This window comes from Dreissena polymorpha, chromosome 12 (genome assembly GCF_020536995.1).
Source record: "Dreissena polymorpha isolate Duluth1 chromosome 12, UMN_Dpol_1.0, whole genome shotgun sequence".
In the NCBI taxonomy this organism is placed as follows: Eukaryota; Metazoa; Mollusca; class Bivalvia; order Myida; family Dreissenidae; genus Dreissena; species Dreissena polymorpha.
This window is the reverse complement of record NC_068366.1, coordinates 19,160,302-19,186,798: the sequence shown is the minus strand read 5'-3', so window position 1 is coordinate 19,186,798 and position 26,497 is coordinate 19,160,302. Positions and strand designations below refer to the sequence as shown.

At 33.9% G+C, this 26,497-nt stretch overlaps 1 protein-coding gene across 1 annotated transcript in view; it reads right to left on the bottom strand.

The window, feature by feature from the left end:
• Positions 1 to 20,881: 20,881 nt before the first annotated feature.
• Positions 20,882 to 26,497, bottom strand: part of LOC127852159 (cell division cycle 5-like protein) — a 28,830-nt gene continuing 23,214 nt past the window's right edge. Inside the window, exons 16-19 of the mRNA XM_052385997.1 lie at positions 25,401 to 25,598; positions 24,381 to 24,464; positions 22,597 to 22,725; positions 20,882 to 21,472 (exon numbers count right to left, since the gene is read on the bottom strand). Coding sequence (XP_052241957.1) covers positions 21,368 to 21,472; positions 22,597 to 22,725; positions 24,381 to 24,464; positions 25,401 to 25,598 — 516 coding nt within the window. The 3' untranslated portion in view covers positions 20,882 to 21,367. The remainder of the gene's footprint in view (positions 21,473 to 22,596; positions 22,726 to 24,380; positions 24,465 to 25,400; positions 25,599 to 26,497) is intronic.

Genomic DNA, 26,497 nt, shown 5'->3' with positions numbered 1-26,497 from the left:
ATCATTGCATAGTTCATATAACATTTATTAACATTAAATAACGAATGTATTACGTGTAAATAAAGTACACGATGTTTGTACTGGAACGTTGGCTGATGCAAATTCCAACAATTCCATATGTTTGTATTTCATTGTATAACTATATAACATGATTTCTCGTAATAATATAAAGGAATCGAAAGGGGAATAGCAATAATAGCATGTTATGAAAAAATATTGGAGCACATAATGCCTTATGACAATAATCGTGAAATTTAAGAACACAGCCTTTAAGTAGGAACGAATTCGGACAGGAACATACACTAATTATTTAAAGCGTTAATGTAAAACGGTTGTACACACTATTTATTTAAGTATTGAGATAGATAGCTCAACATTCGGTTAAAACGGTTTGAAAACGAAATACAGTATCCATATAATTAGTCTATTGGCTTTAGCCAATGGTCTGTAGTATCGATAATCAGAAACACTTATCGCAGTCAGGTGCGTGTTTATCCGGAGATAAATATACCCGGATGTTGGCAGACGATATAGAGAACGTTTACCATAGGTATTACCGGTATCTTCCGCAACAGTCCATACAAGTTTGCGCAGCGCAGTGGAAGCGCATTCGCTTACGGATTCTGACGACATGGGTATGAATCTCATCGATACATGTTGCTGTTTTTTATCAATTTTTATCTTCATACAAAAATTAGTTAAAGCTATTACAAACATGAAAGATTTGTAAGCATTTGGATTTTTAAGCATTCATGTTTAATGAAATTAGAAAAAATGCGAAAATCTGTTAAAAATGTCCTTTAAAACGTGGATGGGAACGAGATTTTGATTCAACTATCGTAGTCCCACAACACACATGTTTCATATATGCCATCATTAAAATAAATATGTTCCTCAAGATTGTTTGCTAACTTTTTGCATACTCAGTTATGTGCTTTTAACAAAGTAGATCCCGTCGTATTAGATTTCTAGATAACATACTTGTTCCATTGAACATATTTATTCTTTTTTTTAAATAGTTGCGATTGTTTGCGGAATGAGAGGGGGGCTACTTACAGTATTTTGATATAAATCGGCAAATTATGTTGCATATTAATTGAAAGTATTTGAATAATTTGAGTAAGGATTAAAAACTTCAGAACGTGTGCTCCAAAATACAGTGTGCATGATATATTTTGCGTACGTAACGAAGTCGGTAGATATAACAACAACGACAATAACACAACAACAAGAATATAGAATTTGTTCCTTTCTGCTTAAATGAAAATGAAAATACTATCATAATAGTATAATGACAAAAACAAATAAAACTAGAGAACACAGATATTACTTTGACCATAGCTTCCGAATTAAAAAGTCGTTTAGTCTCGTAAATAGTAATTGTGTAATGATAACGTTAATTAAAACAAGAGTATCTTGAACGTCTTGTCAATAAAACGTCTTGTCAATAAAAAACCCATTTACATCTGGGCATTTACTTGCTAGCAAAATGCCCAAATCCATTCATACATATTCCGAATGATATAGGATGTTTTGCAATATTTCTTCACTTCTTGTTACATTAATTTGTACTTATTCTAAAAAACATTTTCTTTTTGATAGCCTTTTAGATTTTCATGCAATCAACTGTTTCTTTGACATTTACTTCAGCAGAAACTTCCCTGTATCTTGCCAATAGACTTTCAACGCCGTCGGCGTTCTCGTTTTTAATAGAGCCAAACCAATAATAGAGTATTTACTGGCGGGAAGATGTTTTCAACATTTAATTGGCTGTTGAAAAGATCAAGAAAGGTGAAAAGCTGGGTTAAACAGCTATGCCGAAAAAAAAACGCAATTAAGATTAAAGCTATTACACGATAGTCGGGTCATTATATTAAAAAATATCACCCACCCCTTAACAATTGCTACAAAAGGTATTTAAACTGATTCTAGTAGCTAGGGTAGAATGTCCTTTATAACATATCAAAAGTTTACCAAAATCGGACAACCCAAAATTACTTTTTTTTCAAGTTGGCGTCCAAGATGGCCGCCAAAACCTATTAATGATGATAACTATGATCCACTCAAATTCAATTATTTTGGTGTTTATACTAAGGCTTCGGGGGGGGGGGGGGTCAAAGAACACATTAAGATAATAAAAAATATGAAAGTCTATTACGCAACAGAGAAATAAAGCATGGCGTCCAAATGACCGCTAACACAATATCCGCAAGTGCATAACTATTGACTATAATGTGTTATCTTTTTATAATAAATAATTTTAATGTTTTGCTATAAATATTAATTACAAGAAAAAAATATTTCGATATCGAAATCAAGCGCCATTAACAACATAAAAAATACAGACCACCATCGTACCGACATATTAGAATTACGTATGTTAATCACTGCCACATACTTGTTTTTAAGGCTGTGTCAACAATCCCAGTATATTGGACACATAATGTTTACATCGCAGCATTTTTATTCAGAGCTTTTAACAAGTAATTAGTGTCTTTTTTGTTATAAATGATTAGATAATGAGTGCGAATAGTTCCATATACATATGTATCAATGAACGGCATAAGCAACTTTGACTGCATAGTTATTCAAGATCTTGCTATCAAAATGTATATACCCGGTATTGGACTTCTGTTGACAATAAGACGACACATTGATTACCTTTATGAACACGGCATTTTGTGCCATTTAAAATGTTTATTATATTTCGGAAGAGATGCGTTGAGACATGTATTTCTTTAACTTAACTTGATATTCCAATGTTCTTACAATCTGCGATGTTCACTTGTTACCCACTTTTTATCAATTGCACATATACATTATGCATATCAATACTAGAGCATAAAACATGATTGTTTAATTTAACCATGCATTGTAATGAATTGTAACGTTTTGTCTTGATAATGTTAGCAATTAACTCGCATTAATTTGAAGCATTTTCTGACGATAGCTTGCATTTACGGTAAGTCAATAAAATAAAATGCTTCTCTTTACCTATGATACTAGTTATTTCTCGATAGCAAAGAACGCGTACAATGTCAAATGTATTGTAATTTACTTTTTTCTTATCGCTATTTCGCATAAGTTAAAGCAGAGAGGTATCTAAATCTGGTTAAAGGAAGATTAAGAAATAAAGTTCAATACAGAATCTGATTAATTGAGGGACACTGAAAAGCCATGAGCTAATCTTGCAATAACTTCATTCAAATGATTATATTTCTCGATGCAATCAAAACAGACTAAAGTTATAATTTATCACAATCAATGAATATTAACTCGATTTAATCTAAAGACGACAGTTTGTCAATGAAATAAGACATCTTCGCTACTGGTGGTCGTCAGTTCTATATCTTACGCGATGATCTTGTAAGACGGTTAATCAAATAAGATGATAAACCCACGTGAAGCAAAGTTCGAAAATCGGTGCTCTTAGTTGACATTTGGGTCAATTATTAATCACATTTTATATCGTTTTCGACTTAATGTTGTCATCAATGGTACAATGCTTGTGATAATTTCAAAAGTTAAATCAAATTGCATATGTCGCGTGCGAATAAAGATGAACGGAAGTATTTGGTACATTCTTGACTAACAGTCCTGCCAAATGAAGAACGAATACTTGGTCCAAACATTGAATCCTATTTCGTGTAAGAATAAATATTCATCAATAAGAAGTACTGTTTTGATAAGCGACATTACAGCCATGATCTGTATGGCCACCATTGGTGTCGAAAGCGTGTATGCAACGGGTTATGACAGCCCGAAATCAGCACATCTGCAGTAAAAGCATTAACAGACAATGTCCACAACACACAATGAAGAGTTGATATATTTTAGTTTCATAATTGGGTTAAGGTAATATCAACAAATATATCTTAAAATGACATAAGTAATGTGAATGAACAGTTCTGAACAATTTTACAGGACACAGGATATGACAATCTCACATTTTGTTGTAAGAGAATTGGTCATGTAAATGCGGATGCTGGACTGTTCTAAACGTTCTTTCTTTGTTTAATGAAGAAAACGTCACGGTTAAATATTGAGTGTGTGAGCTACACATGAATTTATTAATGTTATTATAAGTCTCCATCTTCTCTTTGTTTTTTTTACTAGATATCATAAATGTAAAATAAATGCTAATGGTGAACGTAAAAACCTGTTAATGGTTTATTGACATTGTTTGTCTTATAATCTTTGGCAAATAATGATGTGATTTCAACGTGATTTTCGGCATTCTTCAGTAATGTCAACTCAACACAAGTTCCGTGTTTTTATTGCACTCGTTCATAAGCATTTAACTTGCCATCACTTGTATTTGAATTGCACTTAAATGGGATTATGACAAAATAACCCGTCATTATCTGAGTCTTGTAAATGCCATAAAATAAGTGCAGAACATCAATTTAAACACTGAACATTCCATTTTGATTTCTAAATGACAGTGGGTGAATTTGTGTAAGGTTAATTACGATAAAAACGCTCTGTAATCTGCAATAACACAACAAGAGAAAGTATACAACTATTCACAATGTATGCAAACACTACAAATTGTAATTTTAACATTGCCCTTTGGGATAAGGAGGTAGACTGGTGTTTTTCGAATATTTCACAAGGAAAGTAGTAAAGATACTTTATATTGTAAAATGCAAAACGGGGAACTTATTGATTTAAAAACAAACATTATACATAATCTTTTTTTAAAAACAGATGCTTATTAATAAATTAATATAATTTGATATCTTATTTTAGTGAGCTTATTTTTATAGAAAATGTTCTTTACTCGCTATGCAAAATTAAAAAAAAACAAAGATTGGGTATTCAGTATCATTTTAACTCAATAAAGCCCTGATTTAATTTAAAGGGGCCTTTTCACGTTTTGATTAATTGACAAAATTTAAAAAAAATAATTTAAGATTCGCATTTTTTGTTGCAATTTTGGTATGTGTGAGGAAACAGTAATACTGAACATTTATCATGCTCTAAAATATCCTTTATATGCATCTTTTGGCGACTTAAAAACCTGAAAATTATAAAGCGTTGCAACGCGAAACGATTGAATATTTGGAGTGTTCTGTTGTTGTCGTTATATATTGTGATACTGCGAGGATTGCTTATATAAAGTTTAAAATTCATAACTCATTGTATGAGCACGTACGGCCGAGTGGTCTAAGCGATAGACTTTTACTCCAGCGGTCAGAGGTGTGAGCCCAGTTGAAGGTTACTTTTTTAATTTATTATTGTTTCCTTACTGGAGATTTTTAGATCCAATGTTTATATTTTTATATATTTATTATATAAAGCATTTAACGACAAACTTGAATGCATGCAAAAATCTGTGAAAAGACCCATTTAAAGATACAAATTATGTTGCTCGTATAGAGTTTTCAGTTACCGATGAACATTTGTGTTCTATATGTATACAGAGTCACGTATATGCAAAAGTATGTCTTAAATCCTACAAAAAGAATATTGACAGTGAACATTGGCGAACTATTTATTTAATGACGTTAAATAATACATTTTCTGAAAAGTGGTGAACAGTAACCATTACCAATAGGCAAGTGTATAACATGAAAGCTATCGCACGTTTTTGTATGTTACGCATGATCCAAAATCCCGTACATTTCGATCCCAATGCGTTTACTTAATTCTTCAATTAAGATCGATCTCTATTTAATCACAAAACACACCCATACATTACATTAGGAAAAGTCAACAGCTCATTAAATATAACAGGTTGAAACGTATTTTGATCTTACCCTTATGTATATTTCATATATGGCATGGTTATTTGTTAACGTGAAAAGCATGCGTGCATACAAACGTTCCTGTAATGACTCGAACGCGTTTATTGTTTTGCAACCAGTTATTTACGTTTTACATTGGTAATAGTATAACGTGATTAGATATAAACATACTCAATACTCATTATTGCTTAAAATTGAAATGTTTATTAAGGCGATCTATCTACATATAAAAGTTGTCAAATTAAGAAAACAAAACAAATAATAACACAATATAGTTATTTGTGTTTGTATTCATGTAAGGGAGTTTAAAATAGCACCATGGAAATCGGTTTTAAAGAAATGTCCAGTTAAATGCGTGATCAAACGAAAGTCGGTGGTCCTCGCAAATAAACGAAGTACAGACAGACAGACAGACAGACAGACAGACAGACAGACAGAGACAGACAGACAGACAGACAGACAGAAGACAGACAGACAGACAGACAGACAGACAGACAGACAGACAGACAGACAGACAGACAGACAGACAGACAGACAGACAGACAGAACAGACAGACAGACAGACAGACAGACAGACAGACAGACAGACAGACAGACAGACAGACAGACAGACAGACAGACAGACAGACAGACAGACAGACAGACAGACAGACAGACAGACAGACAGACATACAGACAGACAGACAGACAGACAGACAGACAGACAGACAGACAGACAGAAAGACAGACAGACAGACAGACAGACAGACAGACAAAAAAAGCATGGGTAAAATAATAAATAAAATATTTATCTACGTTTTTATGTACCACATATACACACTTATATATACAGATAAATATATAATATTCACAGTAACATAATAATACAAATTCAATATTCATTATTTATAAATGTAGTTGTGTCTTAATCTTTGTATTTCATGACAGGTTTTGGCACTATATTTTAACATATTTTCATCGGAGAGTAGGAATGAAATCTTATCAGACACTGACAATGAATTGAAATCATTATTGATGGATATCGCTTTTAATACAATTTCATTTCTCAAGGTGTTGTACAATGAACATTGGAGTAAAACATGAGTTTCGTCTTCCACCACAGTTTACAATAAAACAAGTTCGTTGTTCTAAGACAATTCCTTGGTAACGACCAGTTTCAATTTTCAAGGGTGCTACACCGCACCTGAACTTGGCTAAAGCACTTCTTTCATTTCTTGTTATAGTTCTATTTTTAACATACGGTTCAGCTTTAAATGTACTTTTAAAAGTCTTATAAAGGCGTAATTTATTACATGTACATGCTATTCCAATGGAACGGAATTCAGTTTCACAGCAATCACATACGCTATTTTAAAGCTTTTTTAACCTACATAACGTTATTGACTTACACATTAGTTTTGTTGTTTAACATAATAAAATGATACTCGGCTACACTTATGATTTAACCCTTTTGTGTGCTTACGTTATTATATAGCATATGCCATAATGTGTATAAGACACAATTTTATATCATGTCGCTGCTATACTTCGCTTGAACACGTCGTAAATGGTATTTCAAGCACAATACGTTTGGATTATGTGGCTGCCTTTTTGGTATATGACTTTGCAAATTTGTGCTTGAAATCGGACAAACTTCCTTCACATATTCATCATTAACTATTCTTAAAAAACTGAAATGCTCGTTCGATATACATTTTTATAATGGGGACAAATGTCTAAAATATCTGACAAACTTGACAGAATAAATTCTGTCAAGTTCATTGGTACATAAATGAATTAGTGCGCAGATGAATTCTACATACATAATAGGAGTTTAGGTATAATTGAAATAGGAATTAGACTACATGGCTGTCAAGATTGATATTATTAATATTAATGCAGCTTAGAAAGGTTAATGACATTTTAAACATCAATAAAATAACTGTTTTATAATATATGCCAACCAAATATCCCCTGCTCATTAACATCGGCATTGTCATGCGGTTAAATTTAGCATTTATCTGTTTGTTCATTTACTTAGTTAATGTTTGTGAGTTACTTTGACCGAGTGTTTTTTTGCCTAGTTGATCTGATCGCTGGTGGACTGGCTTTAATGTTGGTTGGTTACTTTTATTTGGGTTGTTTGATAGGAGATTATTGATATGATTGGTAGTTAATCGTCTTGTAGATTAGTTCGCTGAGTGGTTGGTTAGCTTATTGATTAGTTAAATTGCTCGTTATCAGGTTGACATGAGGTTATCAGGTGGTAAATCAGTTGCTTTGGTGTTTTTGTTCTTTTGATATGTTATTGGTTTGTTGTAAAGTTAATTGAACTCATTGGTTTGTTAGTTTTCTTGCAACTCAGTGGGGTTTCGGTCTGGTTTGATAATTAGTTGGTTGTCGCTCTGGTTTGATGATTAGTTGGTTGTCGCTCTGGTTTGATGATTAGTTGGTTGTTGCTCTGGTTTGATGATTAGTTGGTTGTTGCTCTGGTTTGATTATTAGTTGGTTGTTGCTCTGGTTTGATGATTAGTTGGTTGTTGCTCTGGTTTGATTATTAGTTGGTTGTTGCTCTGGTTTGATGATTAGTTGGTTGTTGCTCTAGTTTGATGATTAGTTGTTGGGCTTGGTGGTTAATTTGTTTTCTGTTGGTTTGATGGTTAAATGTTTGTCGTTTTGGTTTTATGTTCAGTTGGTTGTCGTTCTGGGTTAATAGTGGTTTTTTTTCTGGGTTAATAGTTAGTTTGTTGGCTTGCTAGTTTGATGGTTAATTTTTTGTCGTTCCGGTTTGATAATTGCTTGGTTGGCTTGATGGTTTGTTGTTTTTGTGTGCTGGTTATTTAGTTAGCTTGCTGGTCAGTTGATGGCTTGATTGTTGGTTATTACGCTAGTTGTTAGTTTGGTTTGCTTGAATTGTGTTGCCATCTGTGTTGGCCATTTAAAAGTATGATAATATTTCGGAAGAGGTGCGTAAAGACAAGTATTTCTGTAACTTAAATTGAAATTCCAATGTTCCTACGACCTGCGATGTTCACTTGTTCCCAACACTATGTCGATTGCACATAAATATAAAGCATATCAAAAAAGAGTGTAAAACATGATTGTATAATTCAACCATGAATCATTAAAAACATAACGTTTTGGTTTTGATTATGATAGAAATGAGTCCGCATTAATGTGTAGCATTTTCTGACGATAGTTTGCACGTTAAGAAATTAAAGAGGGATTTTCAATTTTTGGTAAATTGACAAAATTAAAAAAAAATATTTCATATTCGCAAATTTTCGTTTTAGTTATGCTATTTGTGAGGAAACAGTAAAACTGAACATTTACCATGCTCTAAAATATCCATTATATGCATATTTTGACGATTTAAAAACCTGAAAATTATAAAGCGTTGCAACGCGAAACGATTGAATAATTTGGAGGGATCTATTGATGTCGTTATAGTTTGTGATACTACGAGGATATAAAGTATAAAAAACATCACTCATTGTATGAGCACGGATGGCCGAGTGGTCTAAGCGATAAACATTTACTCTAGGGATCAGTGGTTCGAGCCCAGTTGATGGTTACTTTTGTATTTCTTTAATTTTATTCTTGTTTTTTACTGGAGCTTTTAAGATCCAATCTTCACATTTATCAATATAAAGCATTTGATCACAAACTTCAATACATACCAAAATCTGTGAAAAGGACCCTTTAAATGCTTCCCTTTACCAATAATACTACTTATTACTCGATATTAAAGAACGCGTAAGAAGACAATGTATGATTTATTGTAATTTAAAATTTGATATCGTTATTTCGCATAAGTTAAAGGAAGGTTAAGAAATAAAGTTCAATACAACCTGTGATTACTTGAGGGACATTGAAAAGCCATGAACTTATATTGCAATAACTTCATTCAAATAAGTATAACTCTCGATGCAATCAAAACAGACTTAAGCTATAATGTATAACAATCAATGAATATTAACTCGATTTAATCTGAAGACGACAGTTTTCAATGAAATAAGACATTTTCGCTACTGGCGGTCGTCAGTTCTACATCTTACGCGATGATCTTGTATATAGGGATAATACACGTTTTCGAGGGCATGATCATCTGCGGGCGCTCGAAAAATCCGTTCCTGCCCGAGTGCGCTATTATTGCATAAACAAATTACACATACCAAAATAAATTAAAATAACATTGAAAACAATATCTCTTGTTCATTCGACATCGACAAAATAATTCGATTATTTCAATACAGTTCAAGGTTGTGTTTTACATATGCCTCACTCGGCCATCATCCGAAATGACGAGGCTTTACCTTCGGATAGGCAGTGTTCGATTTAAAATGTGTTTAAACAGTGGAATAATGCAAAGTTGAAATGCAGCCGCGCAAAGTAAGAAAAAAAGGAATTATTTTGGAATGTAAAACAGGCACGTTGAAGGTACATAAACACTTACATTTACAGCATTGTCTTTGATAATGTTGAGTAAATAACCTTAACTTCATTGACGTTGCCAATAAAATAGAGCTGTTGTCAAGAGAGTGCAGATAATATAATTTAAAAAGTGGATTGAAATAGTCATTGCCATTATCCCTGCATGCATGAGGAAACTGTGCTTATTCAGTTCCCCATTTATGCTTGGAAAGTCGTCAAAGGCTGGAGAAGGGAAGTAACTGCGCGTGCATCAGATTATGGATATGAAAAACACATAACAGGGCTTGAACGGCGCGTGAATCGCCTTGTTAATACACGATTTCTCCCGTTCAAGCCTAGTTCTGGCTACCATAACTTTAAATGTCGCTTTTTATGATTTTTGACTGGCGCGACTTAATAGTTATGGACCAACCCCATTAGGAAAGTCAACCAGAAATTCCCGAAAAGTTGACAGTTAACAAAGACCTGTCCAAAACAGCTTTTAAATGCAGTTATTGGCCCAAATCAACCACTTGATCGGCAAGATTGACATTTTTCACATTTAACTGATATATTCTTTCACAAACTACTATCATAAACATTTAAAATTTATCTTCTCTGCTCTTACATATCGAAAAAAACAGCGATGTGACAGACTTTCTTGAAATGCGAATCTCCCGAGATTTCACGGTCATATGACGTAATTTCTATTTTTAGTAACATACCATGTGCTCAACGTTTTCAAATTCAGAATGACATTTCCCGGTATTTTAGATTATTCTGGCTTGTTTTGTAAACAAATTGTAGTGTAAATACAAACTCAAAGTAAATATTATTTAAAACTACCTGATTCACACTGTATCAGTCGTATAATCCACCAGACCTAAGTTGTTAATCACAAGTAATAGATTTCAGAAAACGAAAGTAATGTTTACAATTTCAGCATAAAATGTCAAGGTCGATCCGAAAGTATCCAAATGAAATCTCGTCACGTGACAAAGCGAAAATGGCGTCAAATTTGTGAATTTCAGACTGATGAGAGTTATTTTCCTCTATTGTAAGATGCATTTGAATCATTTTTGAACCTTAAAATATTCCCCGATGCAGTAATTTATATTCATTCACCAATATATGTAGAAATGAATCCAAGAAAATGAGCTTTCTTTGATTTACAGCGTGAAATAAATATGTTACGACTCTGGTTAACTTTCGATACGGGGTTGGCTTCAGCGTAAAGGTCTGTCAATACTATATAAACTGTACGCTGAAGTTTCTTTAGCTAGTTCAAGCCCTGCTTTTGCCAAGTTTCTGCACCCCGCCAGAGGGCATTATAAATAGAGTTTATGCAATAATGGCGGTTAATCAATGAGTTAATAGACACGTGTGGAGCAAACCTTGAAAATCGGTGCACTGAGTCGACATTTGGGTGAATTGTAAATCAAATGGAATATCGTTTTCGACTTAATTGTGTCATCAATGGTACAATGCTTGTGATACTTTCAAAAGTTAAATTTAAATGCATGTGTCGCGTGCGACTATAGATTGACGGAAGTATTTGGTATAGTCTTGACTAATAGTCCTGCCCAATGTAGAACGAATACTTGGTCCAAAAATTAAATCCTATTTCGTAAGTATAGAGATTCATCAATTAGTAGTACTGGTTTGTTTGATAAGCGACATAACAGCCATGCTCCGAATGACCACCATAGGTGTCGAAAGCGTGTATGCAAAAGATTATGACAGCCCGAAATCTGCACATGTGCAGGAAAGCAATAATAGAAAACGCCTACAACAAGCAATGAAAAGTTTATATATTTTAGTTTCATAATTGGGTTCATGTAATATATAAACAAATATATCATAAAATGACATAAATAATTTGTATAAACAGTTCTGAACAATCTGATGTAACGTATGCGACTTTGAACTTTTCCTCTACATGGGGACTTTAGTTTGAAGTGTTCAGTTTGGACTCTTGATGCACGAGCCCAAATAGAATTGCAGAGATGCAATTTGTTGTTTTTTTTGTATGTTTAGAGCCATGTTTCGTATTGTTTGTTTGATTTTTTTTATATCTTAAACAGTAAAATAAAGTTTAAATAATTGATGATATCTTTTCATGAGCCGTATCAACACAGGATATGATACTCTCACATTTTGTTGTAAGAGAATAGCTCATATAAGTGCGGATGCTGGAATGTTCTAAACGTACGTTCTAAGTTAAAGGGATCTTTTCACAGTTTGGTAAATAGACAAAATTGAAAAAAGTTGTTTCAGATTCGCAAATTTTCGTTTTAGTTATGATATTTGTGAGGAAACAGTATTACTGAACATTTACCATAGTCCAATATAGCCATTATATGTATCTTTTGACGATTTGAATTCCTTCAAATTATAAAGCGTTGCAACGCGAAACGATTGAATAATTTGGAGAGTTCTGTTGTTGTCGTTTGAATTTACGAAAATATGAAGATTGCTTATATAATGTATAAAATACTTCAACTGTTCAAACCCGTCGGAATAGCCGAGAGGGCTAAAGCGTTTTTACTTCAGACTAACTCCAGGACTCCGGTGGTCACTGGTTCGAGCCCTGGTACCGGCTACTTTTTTTTCCTTTTTTAATTTTAGTCTTGATTTTTTACTGGAGCTTTTAAGATCAAATGTTTACATTTATCAATATAAAGCATTTAATGACAAACTTTAAAATATGCCAAAATCGGCCTGAAGAAAACGTCACATAATATAACGCTTAAAGGGGCCTTTTCACAGATTTTGGCATTTTTTTAACTTATTCATTAAATGCTTTATATTGATAAATGTAAACATTGGATCATAAAAGCTCCAGTAAAAAATCAAGAAAAAAATTAAAAAAAGGAAAAGAACATTGCCCGGAGCGGGTTTCGAACCAGTGACCCCTGGAGTCCTGCCAGAGTCCTGAAGTAAAAACGCTTTAGCCTACTGAGCTATTCCGCCGAGTACACATCCTTGACGTATTTTATACCTTATATAAGCAATCTTCGTAGTTTCACAAAATTTAACGACAAAAACAGAACTCTCCAAATTATTCAATCGTTTCGCGTTGCAACGCTTTATAATATTTAGGTTTTAAAATCGTCAAAAGATGCATATAATGGCTATATTAGAGCATGGTTAATGTTCAGTATTACTGTTTCCTCACAAATATCATAACTAAAACGAAAACTTACGAATCTGAAACAACTTTTTTCAATTTTGTCAATTTACCAAAGCGTGAAAAGATCCCTTTAAGCATTGAGTGTGTTCTACACATGAATTTATTTATGTTAATGTAAGTCTCGACCTTCTTTTAGTTTTTAAGTAGCTCTTTTACATGTGAAATAAATGCTTATGGTAAACGTAAAAACATGTCAATGGTTCATTTACACTGTTTATCTTATAATCTTTGGCAAATAATGAAGTGATTTCAACGTGATTTTCGGCATTCTTTAGTAATGTCAACTTAACGCAAGTACCATGTTTTTATTGCACTCGTTTAGAAGCATTTAAATTGCCTTCACTTGTATTTGAATTGCACTTAAATGGGATTATGACAAAATAACCTGTCATTTACTGAGTTGTGTTAATGCCATAAAGTAAATGTAGAACGTCAATTTAAACACTGAACATTCCATTTCGATTTCTAAATGACAGTGGGTGAATTTGTGTAAGGTTAATTACGATAAAAACGCTCGGTAATCTGCAATTACACAACAAAAGGAAGTGTAACCACTATTAAAAAATCTATGTTAACACTATTAAATGTAACCTTAACATTGCCCTTTGGGATAGGTAGATAAAAGACTGTTGTTGTTTTTTTGAATATTTTACAAGTAAAGTAGTATCGATATGTTGTATTGTAAAATGCAAAAAGGTGAACTTATTTATTTAAAAACAAACATACATAACACCTTTTTTAAAATGATGCTTATTAAATTATTATAATTTGGTATCTTATTTAAAGTGAGCTTATTTTATAGCAATTGTGCAATACTCGCTATGCGAAATAAAAAAATAAGCAAAGACTGGGTATTCGGTATCATTTTTACTCAATGAAGTCTTGTTTTCATCTAAAGAAATAAATTCTGTTGCTTTTTTTATAATTTTCTGTCACAGATGAACATTTGTGTTCCATATGATAACAAAGTAACGTATATGCAAAAGTATGTCTTAAATCCTACAAAGTAATAATATTGAAAGTGAACAATAACGAACTTTTTATTTAATGACGTTAAATGTTACATTTTCTGAACAGCGGTGAACAGTTATTTACCGGTCTCTTATATACCTATCGGCATATTATTAAACGTGCGTCATTTTATAAAGTTAATCGCTCATTAGCCAGTTTTACATAGAACGAAATGCATTTGTTAGATTTAGTGAACTGTGTGCAACAACTTAACAATATTGTCAGTTCTGTTATAAAACAATTTTGTGTACAAAAGACAGATCCGTCTTTATATATAATTTAACAGAATAGTTTACAACTACTAGTAATCATATTTAGTAAGTATATAGTTGCAATAATCCATCTCCCAGCTATTGACCCTCCAGGTTTGAGCTGCACGTATGTGCTCATAAAAGCTCAGAGCATTCAAGAAGAACTAAGTAAGTATAGTACATTAAAGATCAGAATTTAAATTTGAATTAGTGCAATCATTTGAGTCATATACAAGTAGTTGATACAATAACGAACATTTCAGTATTCCCAGACGAGTGCATCAACATTTCCACTCAGTTTTGTTCATACCGTACGCCTATTTTTTATTCCCGTTCAGGACTAATTGATTATTAGTTTTTATTACATTACTAATTGTCTATCAAACTAGTGTATGCTATTGTTATGACCATGGAAATGTAAGGAAACTTAAACTGTTTGTTACTAATAAACGGTGTTGTTTTTTTTATTGACTGCTCAATAGAAAAAAATGTATTCTTATTTGCACATTTAGCCTGGAAGTCAAATGTTTAATGATCAAAATAGAAAAGAAATGAAGCACTGATGAAATCTTTTTTTATCAGTAAATTATACAGAAAATAATAATCAGTAAAAGATTAAGAATATGTTTATGAAACACGTAAATCTGTGTTGGTTCATTAATAATATATATTGTCTACAGTGGTACACCACGCAACACTTGATGTTGGTGAACACTGATCAATTAATGGTTCATGACAAATAATAGTAAAAAGAAGCTTGTTGCAATTTAAATTGTGGGTGCAATGCAATGTTGTGTATACGTAACGAAATGCTATAACAATGCTTGCTGTTGCAAGTGCCCTGCTAACAAACATTCAATTTATTTGTAATTAGGGAATTAAACGTATATTTCAATCATTAAAGCATTATACATACGTTTATTTTCATACTTTGTCAAAGCATAAAAAAGATCCATAACCCGAGGGGTGCTTTACAACAGTATTAATTGTCGATCATTTCCCAACGTTTGGTAATATGTGCGATAGCATACGACTACGTAACATGTTTAAATAAAGCTCGGCGCTATGTCTTATTAACGATGAAAATTTGGTTACTTGGTAATACATGTATACATTTCATAAACGAATATTTAATATATTAAAACTCGATCACGTTTTACATGCATTGAATTATTTTAGTTCGACAAGGACTTTAAACAGAGACCTATACAAACACTATATTTGTCCCTGCATTAAATAACCATTACCAGAAGGCAAGTGAAGGACATGAAAGCTATCGCACGTTTTTGTATGTTAAGCATCATCCAAAATCCTGTACATTTCGATGCCAATTCATTTACTTAAATCTCCAATTAAGATAGATCTCTTTTTAATCACAAAACACAGCCATACATTACGTTAGGAAAAGTCAACAGCTCATTAAATATAACAGGTTGAAACTAATTTTTTTCTTATGCTTAATATGGGAAATGTAGTTAACATATATGACATGGTAATTTGTTAACAGGAAAAGCATGCGTGCAAATAAACGTTTCTTTAATGACTCGAACGCGTGTATTGTTTTGCAACCAGTTATTTACGTTTTACATTGGTAATTTTATTACTTGATCAGATATAAACATACCCAATACTCATTATTGCTTAAAATTTAAATGTTTATTAAGGTGATTTATATACATATAAAAGTGGTCAAATAAAGAAAAATAAACAAATAATAAGACAATAAATTTATTTGTGTTTGTATTCATTTTAGGGAATATAAAATAGCTCCATGGAAACCGGCTTTAAAGAAATGTCCAGTTGAATGCTTGTTCAAACGAAAGTCGGTGGCCATAGCAAATAAATTAAGTATATGCCATTCCAATGGAAAGGAATTCAGTTTCACAACAATCCCATACGCTGTGGAAAATCATTTGTCATCCAACATAAAGCTATTTACTTACACATCATAGTTTCTGTTCAATCTAATATATTGATACTCGGCTACACATACTATTTAACCCTTTTTATTTTCGTACGTCATAATATAGCATATACCATAATGTGTATAAGACACAATTTTATATAATGTCGTTGCTATACTTGGCTTGAACACGTCGTAAATGGTATTTTAAGCACAATACGCTTGGATTATGTGGCTGCCTTTTTGGTTTATAATATGAATTGGCAAATATGTGCTTGAAATCGGACATCCTTCATATATATCAATTACTATCCATACGAAACTATAATGCTCGTTCGATATACATTTTTATACGCCCGTATAAAATACGGGACGTATTATGTGAAACCCCTTGGCGGGCGGGCGGGCGGCGGGCGGGCGGCGGGCGGAAGGCATCACTTTGTCCGGACTCTAATTCAAATTGTATTCATCCGATCTTCACCAAACTTGGTCAGCAGTTGCATCTAGTTGATATCTAGGCCAAGTTCGAATATGGGTCATGCCGGGTCAAAAACTAGGTCATAGGGTCAATAAGTGCATTTTCAAAGGGGCCACTTTGTCCGGACTCTATTTCAAATTGTATTCATCCGATCTTCACCAAACTTGGTCAGCAGTTGCATCTAGTTGATATATAGGCCAAGTTCGAATATGGGTCATGCCGGGTCAAAAACTAGGTCATAGGGTCAATTAGTGCATTTTCAACGGCGCCACTTTGTCCGGACTCTAATTCAAATTGTATTCATCCGATCTTCACCAAACTTGGTCAGTAGTTGCATCTAGTTGATATCTAGGCCAAGTTCGAATATGGGTCATGCCGGGTCAAAAACTAGGTCATAGGGTCAATAAGTGCATTTTCAAAGGGGCCACTTTGTCCGGACTCTATTTCAAATTGTATTCATCCGATCTTCACCAAACTTGGTCAGCAGTTGCATCTAGTTGATATATAGGCCAAGTTCGAATATGGGTCATGCCGGGTCAAAAACTAGGTCATAGGGTCAAGTGTACACTTATTGATATCAATGCATATATATGAATATATCAGTTATATAAGTTGTTGTTGTTTTTTTTTGCTTATTTCCAAAACAAATACATCAATCATCAGTATCTCCAATGGCACACGAATCGGGCGTATATTGCTCCGTCATGCGGCGCTCTTGTTTATAATGGCGACAAATGTCTAATATATCTGTCAAACTTGACAGAATAAATTCTGTTGAGTTCAATGGTACATACATGAATTAGTGCGCAGATGAATTCCACATACATAATAGGAGCTGTGGTATAATTGAAATAGGAATGAGACTACACGACTGTCAAGATTGATATTATTAATATAAATGCCATTTTAACTATCAATGAAATAACAATATATTTTAAAATTATTAATAATGGCAAATAAAATATCCCCTGCTCATTAAACATCGGCATGGACATTTAGTTAAATTTATCATTTATCCGTTCGTTCATTTACTTAGTTATTGTCTGTTGGTTACTAGTAGTTTGACCGAGTTTTTTTTGCCTAGTTGATTGGATTGCTGATTGAGTGGCTGTGGTTGGTTACTTTATTTGGGTTGTTTGATTGGAGATTATTGATATGATTGTTAGTTGATCGTCTTGTAGATAAGTTCGTCGAGTCTCGGTTCGCTTGTTGATAAGTTGAATTGCCCGTTATCTCTTTGACATATCAGTTTGGTGTTAAATCAGTTGCATTGAAATGTGTGTTGTTTTGTTATGTTGTTGGTTTGTTGTTAAGTTCCTTGACTCATTGGTCTGTTAGTTGCCTTGCTAGTCAGTTGGTTTTCGGTCCGGTTTGATAATTAGTTGGTTGTCTTTTGATTTGATGTTTAGTTGGTTGGCTTGTTGATTAATATGTTGGTATGATGGTTAAATGGTTAAATGGTGGACGCTCTGGTTTGATAGTTAGTTGTTTGGCTTAATGGTTAATTTGTTGTCTGTTGGTTTGATGGTTAAATGTATGTCGTTTTGGTTTTATGTTCAGTTGGATGTCGTTTTGGGTTGATAATGGTTGTTTTTCTGGGTTAATAGTTAGTTTGTTGGCTTGCTAGTTTGATGGTTAATTGGTTGTCGATCCGGTTTGATAATTGCTAGCTTGGCTTGATGGTTTGTTGTTGTTTTTTTGCTGGTGATTTAGTTGGCTTGATTGTAAGTTATTACGCTGGTTGTTAGTTTGGTTTGCTTGGTGAATGAATTCTTGCGTATTATGTTGAATTCTATGTCGGTGTGTTTTCAGAGTTGTTGGTGAATTTTTTTCGTGGTTTGTAGACTTTTTGTAAAATATTTGTTGTGGATGGCTTGTTGATTTGGCTGTTTGCCTCTTTTGTTAATATCGATTTTTTGGCTGTTTCTTGGGTGTAGGTTCGTTCGTTAGCTGGTTGATGACAGGCTAGTTGGTAGGTCGGTTGTCTAGGTTGGATCTAAAAAGGATTGCGTATTGTGATCGAGTGTTTGTTGATACACAGCAGAAAAAAATTTGATGTGCCATATTGGTATTACTTTCTAGCAATTAATGTATTGTCGACTAAATATCGGAAGCCAAGTATATAAGTATAAATATTTGAAATGTCCGGAGAACGAACCAAAAATAGCGCTTTATAGATTTGAAGTGCTTAACTAACACGCCAATTAAAATTAGATTATGTTTACACAATAAACGTTATAGTCCATATGTTTCGTGTGCATAGCTTCATTTTGTTAATAATTAGTTAATTTTGCGGCATGAATTAAATATCTTAATACCAGTGTAAATGTTATGTGAGCGGATTAATTTTAAGACGCACAATGAAATTGAATGCATGATAACTTTTAAATGATTTAAAATAATATATTAAACATGATGTTGTGTGTACTTTCAGTTAATAACGTACGCGATCTGGTGTGTACTGCGGACATAAATAGCTGGGAATAGATTTTGTTCAAACACGGGATTTAAAAATTGCTATTATTAGACTGATTCAACCTGGCCGTCATTTATTTTCGTCCATAATTCGATTATTCGGTAAGGAAATCTAGGAAACACCATGAGATCAATAAAGCAGTTGTTTCTGTCAAGGATGGATAAAAGGCAGCATAATAGTTGCACCTCAATATGGTGTTGCAGTGGATCAACGTAGGCCTGGGTAAACTTCACCCTCCTTGGGGTGCAATATTAATTATACCCCTCTATGCTTTTGCTATTTATAAACTTTACCCCGAAAACATTTTGACATTAAATTTATTATGTCGAACAAATGCTATACTTAAATAATAAGTTAGTCGAACCAATCGTGCGATATATGAAAATCATGCGATCATCATTATTGTTTTGTTAGATATATTTCGGCAAGACAATATCCTAATGATACGAATGTATTAGAAATAATTTCAAAATGTATCAATGCTGGTAGAAGATGAGTTCTTGCCAAGGTTCTTACTTATGTACGACATATAATTAAAATGGAATGCGTAGCACATACTATGACATTCATGTTAATCGCATCTCAGAATCTGGTTTAAATACGTAGCTGCCACGGTTTTCTAATCGTTCCAACTTTTTTTAAGGAAATTTAAAATGAACCGATGAAAGTTATATTTGACCGAATTGTTGAAGCCCAGAATTTGAAGCGAATGCTGACAGTAAACAACAAACCATTACCAAATTGCTCAAACCAACTCAATTGTCTGCATTCAGTGAAACAACTTGCATTGAATACATATTTTTTCGATATATTTTTGTGGTTAAGTCGCAAAAATGAAAGATATAATCATAAACTCAAAAAGAACGGAATGTTTCATGTTGTGTCCATCCTTGAAAAAAATGCATGCATTATGTAATAAATGCCAAATGGGGTATAAACACATATGCAAGGATGGCTCTGGGTGTAGACACACTGACCATCAAAGTATAAGAGATCTTATCATAACATTCTGTGAAGCCATTCAGTAGCAATAGATCGTTTTGCGGAACGTATTTCTTGTTAAAAAAAATAAAGTCAGTTTTACCAATAACTGGTTTAAATCATTTATTTTTTCGGGTAGTTTTACTGACTTGAAGTTGATGGAGAAGTATTTAGTAGAAATTATATTGTTTATTTCACACATAGTTTTCATCTAATGCTTGTATTTTGGTTCACCTATTGCAATTTGAAAAAAAGAGCTCAAGTATATCCTGTTTAAACAGGCTTATATATTGGGACCAGCCTTGTAAAACCACTCAAACGCTCTCAATAGTGCTTAACGGACCATCAAGTAAGTATGTATCAATTGTATTGTCAATATGGTTAGTATGCCGAGATTTTGTAATTTTTGTAATGCAAAGTCGGCCACAGATAAACAATACAATACCCAATGTTGAATGTATTTACTACTGAAATCAAACACAGATTGCTACATAAAGTAATTAACCAACATGATTTTTAAGTAGAATATTCTAAGCTTAAACACTCCTCAAACGTATTGATGTTTGCCGATTTTTGTGTTTTATTAATTATGGCTTTTTTTATCATCATTAATGGTAAATAATTATTGCAAAAGTCTTAAATTATGACGTTCTTTTAAGAAATATGAGTTTCAAATACATGTATGAGGTAATGTACACATATTATTTTAATAAACCGATTTTCTTCACAATGAATGTTTTCTACTGCCTAAAATATTTTCCTGTCGTTACCTAATTCATTCCCCGAAAGATATTTGCAACAAATAACTCCAACAACAAAGACATTTTCATGAGAGAAAACATCCATTCATGTGACAGAGAAGTCCCTGTTGCAGTCTTCCCTTGCAGTTCACCCATCGCTCTCACACATACGCACGGACGCACAAATGCAGATCACTTTGTGGCCTGCAGGAGGGACATTCTGAACTGGAGGTCGCTGAACCGTTTCTGAAGCTCCCTCTCACGCTCTGTCTGTCTCACCACGTCCTCTGTCAACGACTGAAATTACAACATATACAATTTTTACGTGAACTACATGCATATAAATAAAAATATATTGTTAGTTACTTGCACAAGTATATTGTACTTGTTCTAAGCAAACAACTTTGATCATCTTTATGTGCCCAGAAAACTTGCAAAAAGGGTTGACTGTTGACAACAAGTTTATTTCCATTTGTCACAAAAATAAGCCTGTCAAAAATAAGCCTGTCAATATATTTGTGTTTCAAGTAAAGACAAATGCAATAGATTTTTTTACCTCTGACCTTGACCTTCTATGCAGGATACTGGTTTTGCATGCATAACTCAAATCTTCTACCCATCTGCCCAGCTTTTTTACCTTCAACCCTTCTGCCCAGCTTTTTTACCTTCAACCCTTCTGCCCAGCTTTTTTACCTTCAACCCCTTTGCCCAGCTTTTTTACCTTCAACCCATTTGCCCAGCTTTTTTACCTTCAACCCTTCTGCCCAGCTTTTTTACCTTCAACCCATCTTCCCAGCTTTTTTACCTTCAATCCATCTGCCCAGCTTTTTTACCTTCAACCTATCTGCCCAGCTTTTTTACCTTCAACCCATCTGCCCAGCTTTTTTACCTTAAATCCATCTGCCCAGCTTTTTTACCTTCCACCCATGAGGCCCAGCTTTTTTACCCTTCCACTGATCTTCCCGGTTTTTTACCCTTCCACTCATCTGCCCAGCTTTTTTACCCTTCCACCCATCTGCCCAGCTTTTTTACCCTTCCACCCATCTGCCCAGCTTTTTTACCCTTCCACCCATCTGCCCAGCTTTTTTACCCTGCCACCCATCTGCCCAGCTTTTTTACCCTTCCACCCATCTGCCCAGCTTTTTACCCTTCCACTAATCTGCCCAGCTTTTTTACCCTTCCACCCATCTGCCCAGCTTTTTTACCCTTCCACCCATCTGCCCAGCTTTTTTACCCTCCAGCAATCAACCCAGCTTTTTTACCTTCAGCCCATCTGCCCAGCTTTTTTACCTTCCATTCATCAGCCCAGCTTTTTTACCTTCAACCCATCTGCCCAGCTTTTTATAAATAACAATATATTATACTGTAGGTTGGCTGTGTATAACATGCTAAGATCAGTTCCCCTATATTCACTTTCTCACCTCCATTCGTTTTGGAATGGCGCCCACTTCATGCTGCCGCAAGTTCTCGAAAGTGGTCAGCTCCACGTAGGTGTGCTCTAACTGCTCGTGGAGCTCTGACACCTGCTTGAACAGGCCCTGGCTGCGAGACTGGAAAAACAAAGAGCTGTGTTTGTGAAAAACAATACCCCCTTCTGAACTCTAAAGCCCCACAGCAGCTGTATCTCATTAAAAAATATCATGACGAAGTTACAGTTAATTGATATTCGACAAGTCCATGGTCAAAATCTGCAAGTCATGCAGATAAGACTAAAGCACCAAAAATCAGGAAACGGAATGCCGAACAGATAATGTACAGTGCAACTGATCCTACCTGGAGCATAAAAAAGTATTCACACCTGGTGAAAGACCTTTAAGTGTGATGACAAACATGATTATGCCCTCACAACTGTTTTCCAAAACACACATAGACGGGTCTAATCATGATCAGGCACTGCCTGAATGTTTGAGAGTGAACATTTCAACTTAAATCATAACCTTTTATGGGCCCTAGTATCAAAAACAATCTCTCTTTTTTAAACTCCACTCAGAAGAAGAATTTTGAGTTTTCACTTGGCCGCTTACTGAGAATGTCTCACGAACAATCTAAAAATTCAGCTATGGATAAACTCACATATTCTTGCTAAAACTAAGGATTGAGTCAAACTCAAAACGCAAAGAGACGTTTGTGAAAACAAAGTTAGGCATGATGTTGAAAACTTAACTTTGAGCCAGAACATTTTGTCAACTATGTTTGTGATATCAGGTCCATTTCAACACTCTTAACACCAATTGTTATCATAATGCTTCAATAACTAGAGCATTGTTGAAGAACAATGTATTTAAAAATTGTAAGGACAGTAAGCCAATTAGAGCCCTGCTTTTATGGTCTTAAAAGTAGAAGTAATTATCTGTTAAATATAAACCTTTTCACCTTTGAATTTGATTGAAAACATTGGCATCAAAGGCTTTTTTTTGGAACAAAGAAAAATGCATTGCTTTCATATGCAGATAATGCACATACATGCAGCAGATTTTAACTGGCAATGGATTTATGGAATATGCAAATAAAAACACTTTCAGACCTAATGAAATTTTGTAGACTTATGAAAGCATTAACAATACATTTGTAGTTTATTAAATGCAACTTCACTATTCATATTATAAGGACATACAATAATAAAAGCTTTGTCACAGAGTTGACGAATACCCCTACACGCACTAAGTGACCCAGTGACCTAGTTTTTGACCCGGCATGACCCATATTAAAACTTGGCCTAAGACATCGACTAGATACAACTTCTGACCAAGTTTGGTGAAGCTCGGATGAAAACTACTTGAATTAGAGAGCGGACACCATGCTCAATGTTTAAAACGCACAAAGTGACCCGTGACCTAGTTTTTGACCCAGCATGACCCATATTCGAACTTGACCTAGACATTAGCTAGATACAACATCTGACCAAGTTTGGTGGAGATCAGATGAAAACAACTTGAATTAGAGAGAGGACACTTAATACTGAACGACCGACAAGCTCACTCCTACATGTATATACCTCCCTAAACTTCATTTGTGTCAGTATAAACATTAAAGATTCTATATAATGAGCAAAAGCCTATATTGAATATTACAAGTGCTTTAATCTCAATTCTTCTGTAAATATAAACCACAACTATATTGAAATAAATTATATGTTGTTCGTTATAAGTTGAGTGTTATTTGTTTTTAAGACAAAAGCACAGAACAAAACATTCAGCTTTATTACCTGATAACCACCAAGTAAAATCTTCAGTTTCTTCTCAAGCTTTGCTGCCTTTTTGGAGTCTTTTGTCATGAACGATCGGTTGCTCTAAAAAATCAACAACATCATCATATTTTAAAATTATTAAGTGTTAACATTACATGTCATTTTCATTATAAACAGCAATTTCCGGTCAAAATTCTCAAAGATCATAATTAGCTTGTAAGATAATGTTATGAGCTTTTGATTTCAACTGACTGATTAATAAAGATTAATACACCTGGCAATTAAAGGGGCATAAAAATGCATAATGAGGCATATAAAAAATATTACTTACGTTAAATAATTATTCGTTAAATAGTAGCCTATAATATAATAAATTAATTTATCATATAAATTTTTTTCCACAAGTGTCCAAATTTTGTAGGTGTAAATTTGAATAAATTATCTCAAAAGAACAATGTATCAAAAAACCATTAAGCCTTGTATTTTTCTTCATGATTTCACAAATATATCAAAGTTACATAAATAAATTCAAGCATGAAAAGAGAGAGAATATTCAGAGAAACTTCATATAAATTATACAGTTAAAGCTACAACTTAATAGCTTGAGTTATGACGTAGAAGTTAGCTCCACAAACTTAGAACATTTCCCATGGCAGCCATGTCTAAGGCTAACTTCAAAGGCATATATAACTTAGGAATAAAAAATTCAACGCTTGCAAACATTCATCACATCTGAACATTTTACGCCTATGCCATAAATATGGCCCAGTTAAAGGGCATATAACTCAAGGGCATGTCTGAGCATAAAACACATGACTTGCACATCTTCACACTCAAAGTTTCAAGTAATTTGTTTCAGTAATGGGAACTAGTATGCACAAATATAACATTTTAGAAACGATAATATTTTGTCTAATCAACAAACCAAAAAAGTGACTAAAATATACCCTTTTCTAATGGGGGAATAATAAAATTAAACAACATTTAAATTGACCAAACATTTGCTAAGAACTCGAAAACTCGTCTACCCCTGGTTACCTCAAGGCGTTTCTCCAGGGACTCGATCCTGTCCTTCTTGCTGGCGAGGTTTGCGCGCGTGTACCGGTTCTGTGCAGGCAGGAACAGCACCTGGGAGTAGCACTCGTCCCAGACCTGTGAGAACGCCTCCAGCGAGAGGTCACCGTGACCCATGCCTCGCTTGACCACCTCCATCTCCGCATGAAGCATCTCACGGGCCTGGGACAGGGTAAGAGTATTTCTGCAGCATTCTGGGATAACTGGTCTTAATTTACAGCGTAAAGTGTTGACTCAGATTAGCATATGCAGTCCGCACAGGCTATTAAGGGACCATACTTTCTGCTTTAATGTTTTTTTTTCATTTAAAGGAAGTTGCTTCTCAGCAAATAAACAACAGTTTAGGCGAAAAGTGTGGTTCCTGATTATCCAGTGTGGACTGCACAGGCTAATCTGTTACAACATTTTATGCACATGCATTAAGCCCAGTTTTCCCAGAACAAGGCATTATATGCCTTCAGTGAAATACTGAAAAGAAATTGGTGAAAGAAAAGTTCATCTTTTTGTATTTTTATGGTATACTTTTCACTGTACTGTGAAACAGTTATGAAATTGTCAAAAAATATCTGAGGCAGTAATTTCTCATTAACTTGTTACAAATACATCGACCCAGTAGTACAACCCAGAACAGCCATACTATTTGTATAGTTGTACATTTCATCAGTAAATCATTCACACAATCAAAAAATATGTCATAATTATACAGGGTTTCCACCAACCTGATGAAATAAAATTCCCTGACTTTTCACTGACTTTTTCCTGACAAAATCTTGGTTTTCACTGACTAATTTTGCGACATATTCGGCCTGCTCCTCCCCATACAGCCGACCAAATCCACCCATTTAATTATGTATTTTATTCTTTAACATAAAATATTTAACAAATAACAAAGCAGTACACTAAACTATGCATGATGCAAGGCTATATAGTAAATACCACAAAACTAAAGATAAAATAGTTATGCATGTACAACCACCACATTATATGATTATGTCTCAAAATCTATGAACAAAACATACTTCTATAGGTAGATACATGTGATGTTAGCTATGGCAATACAG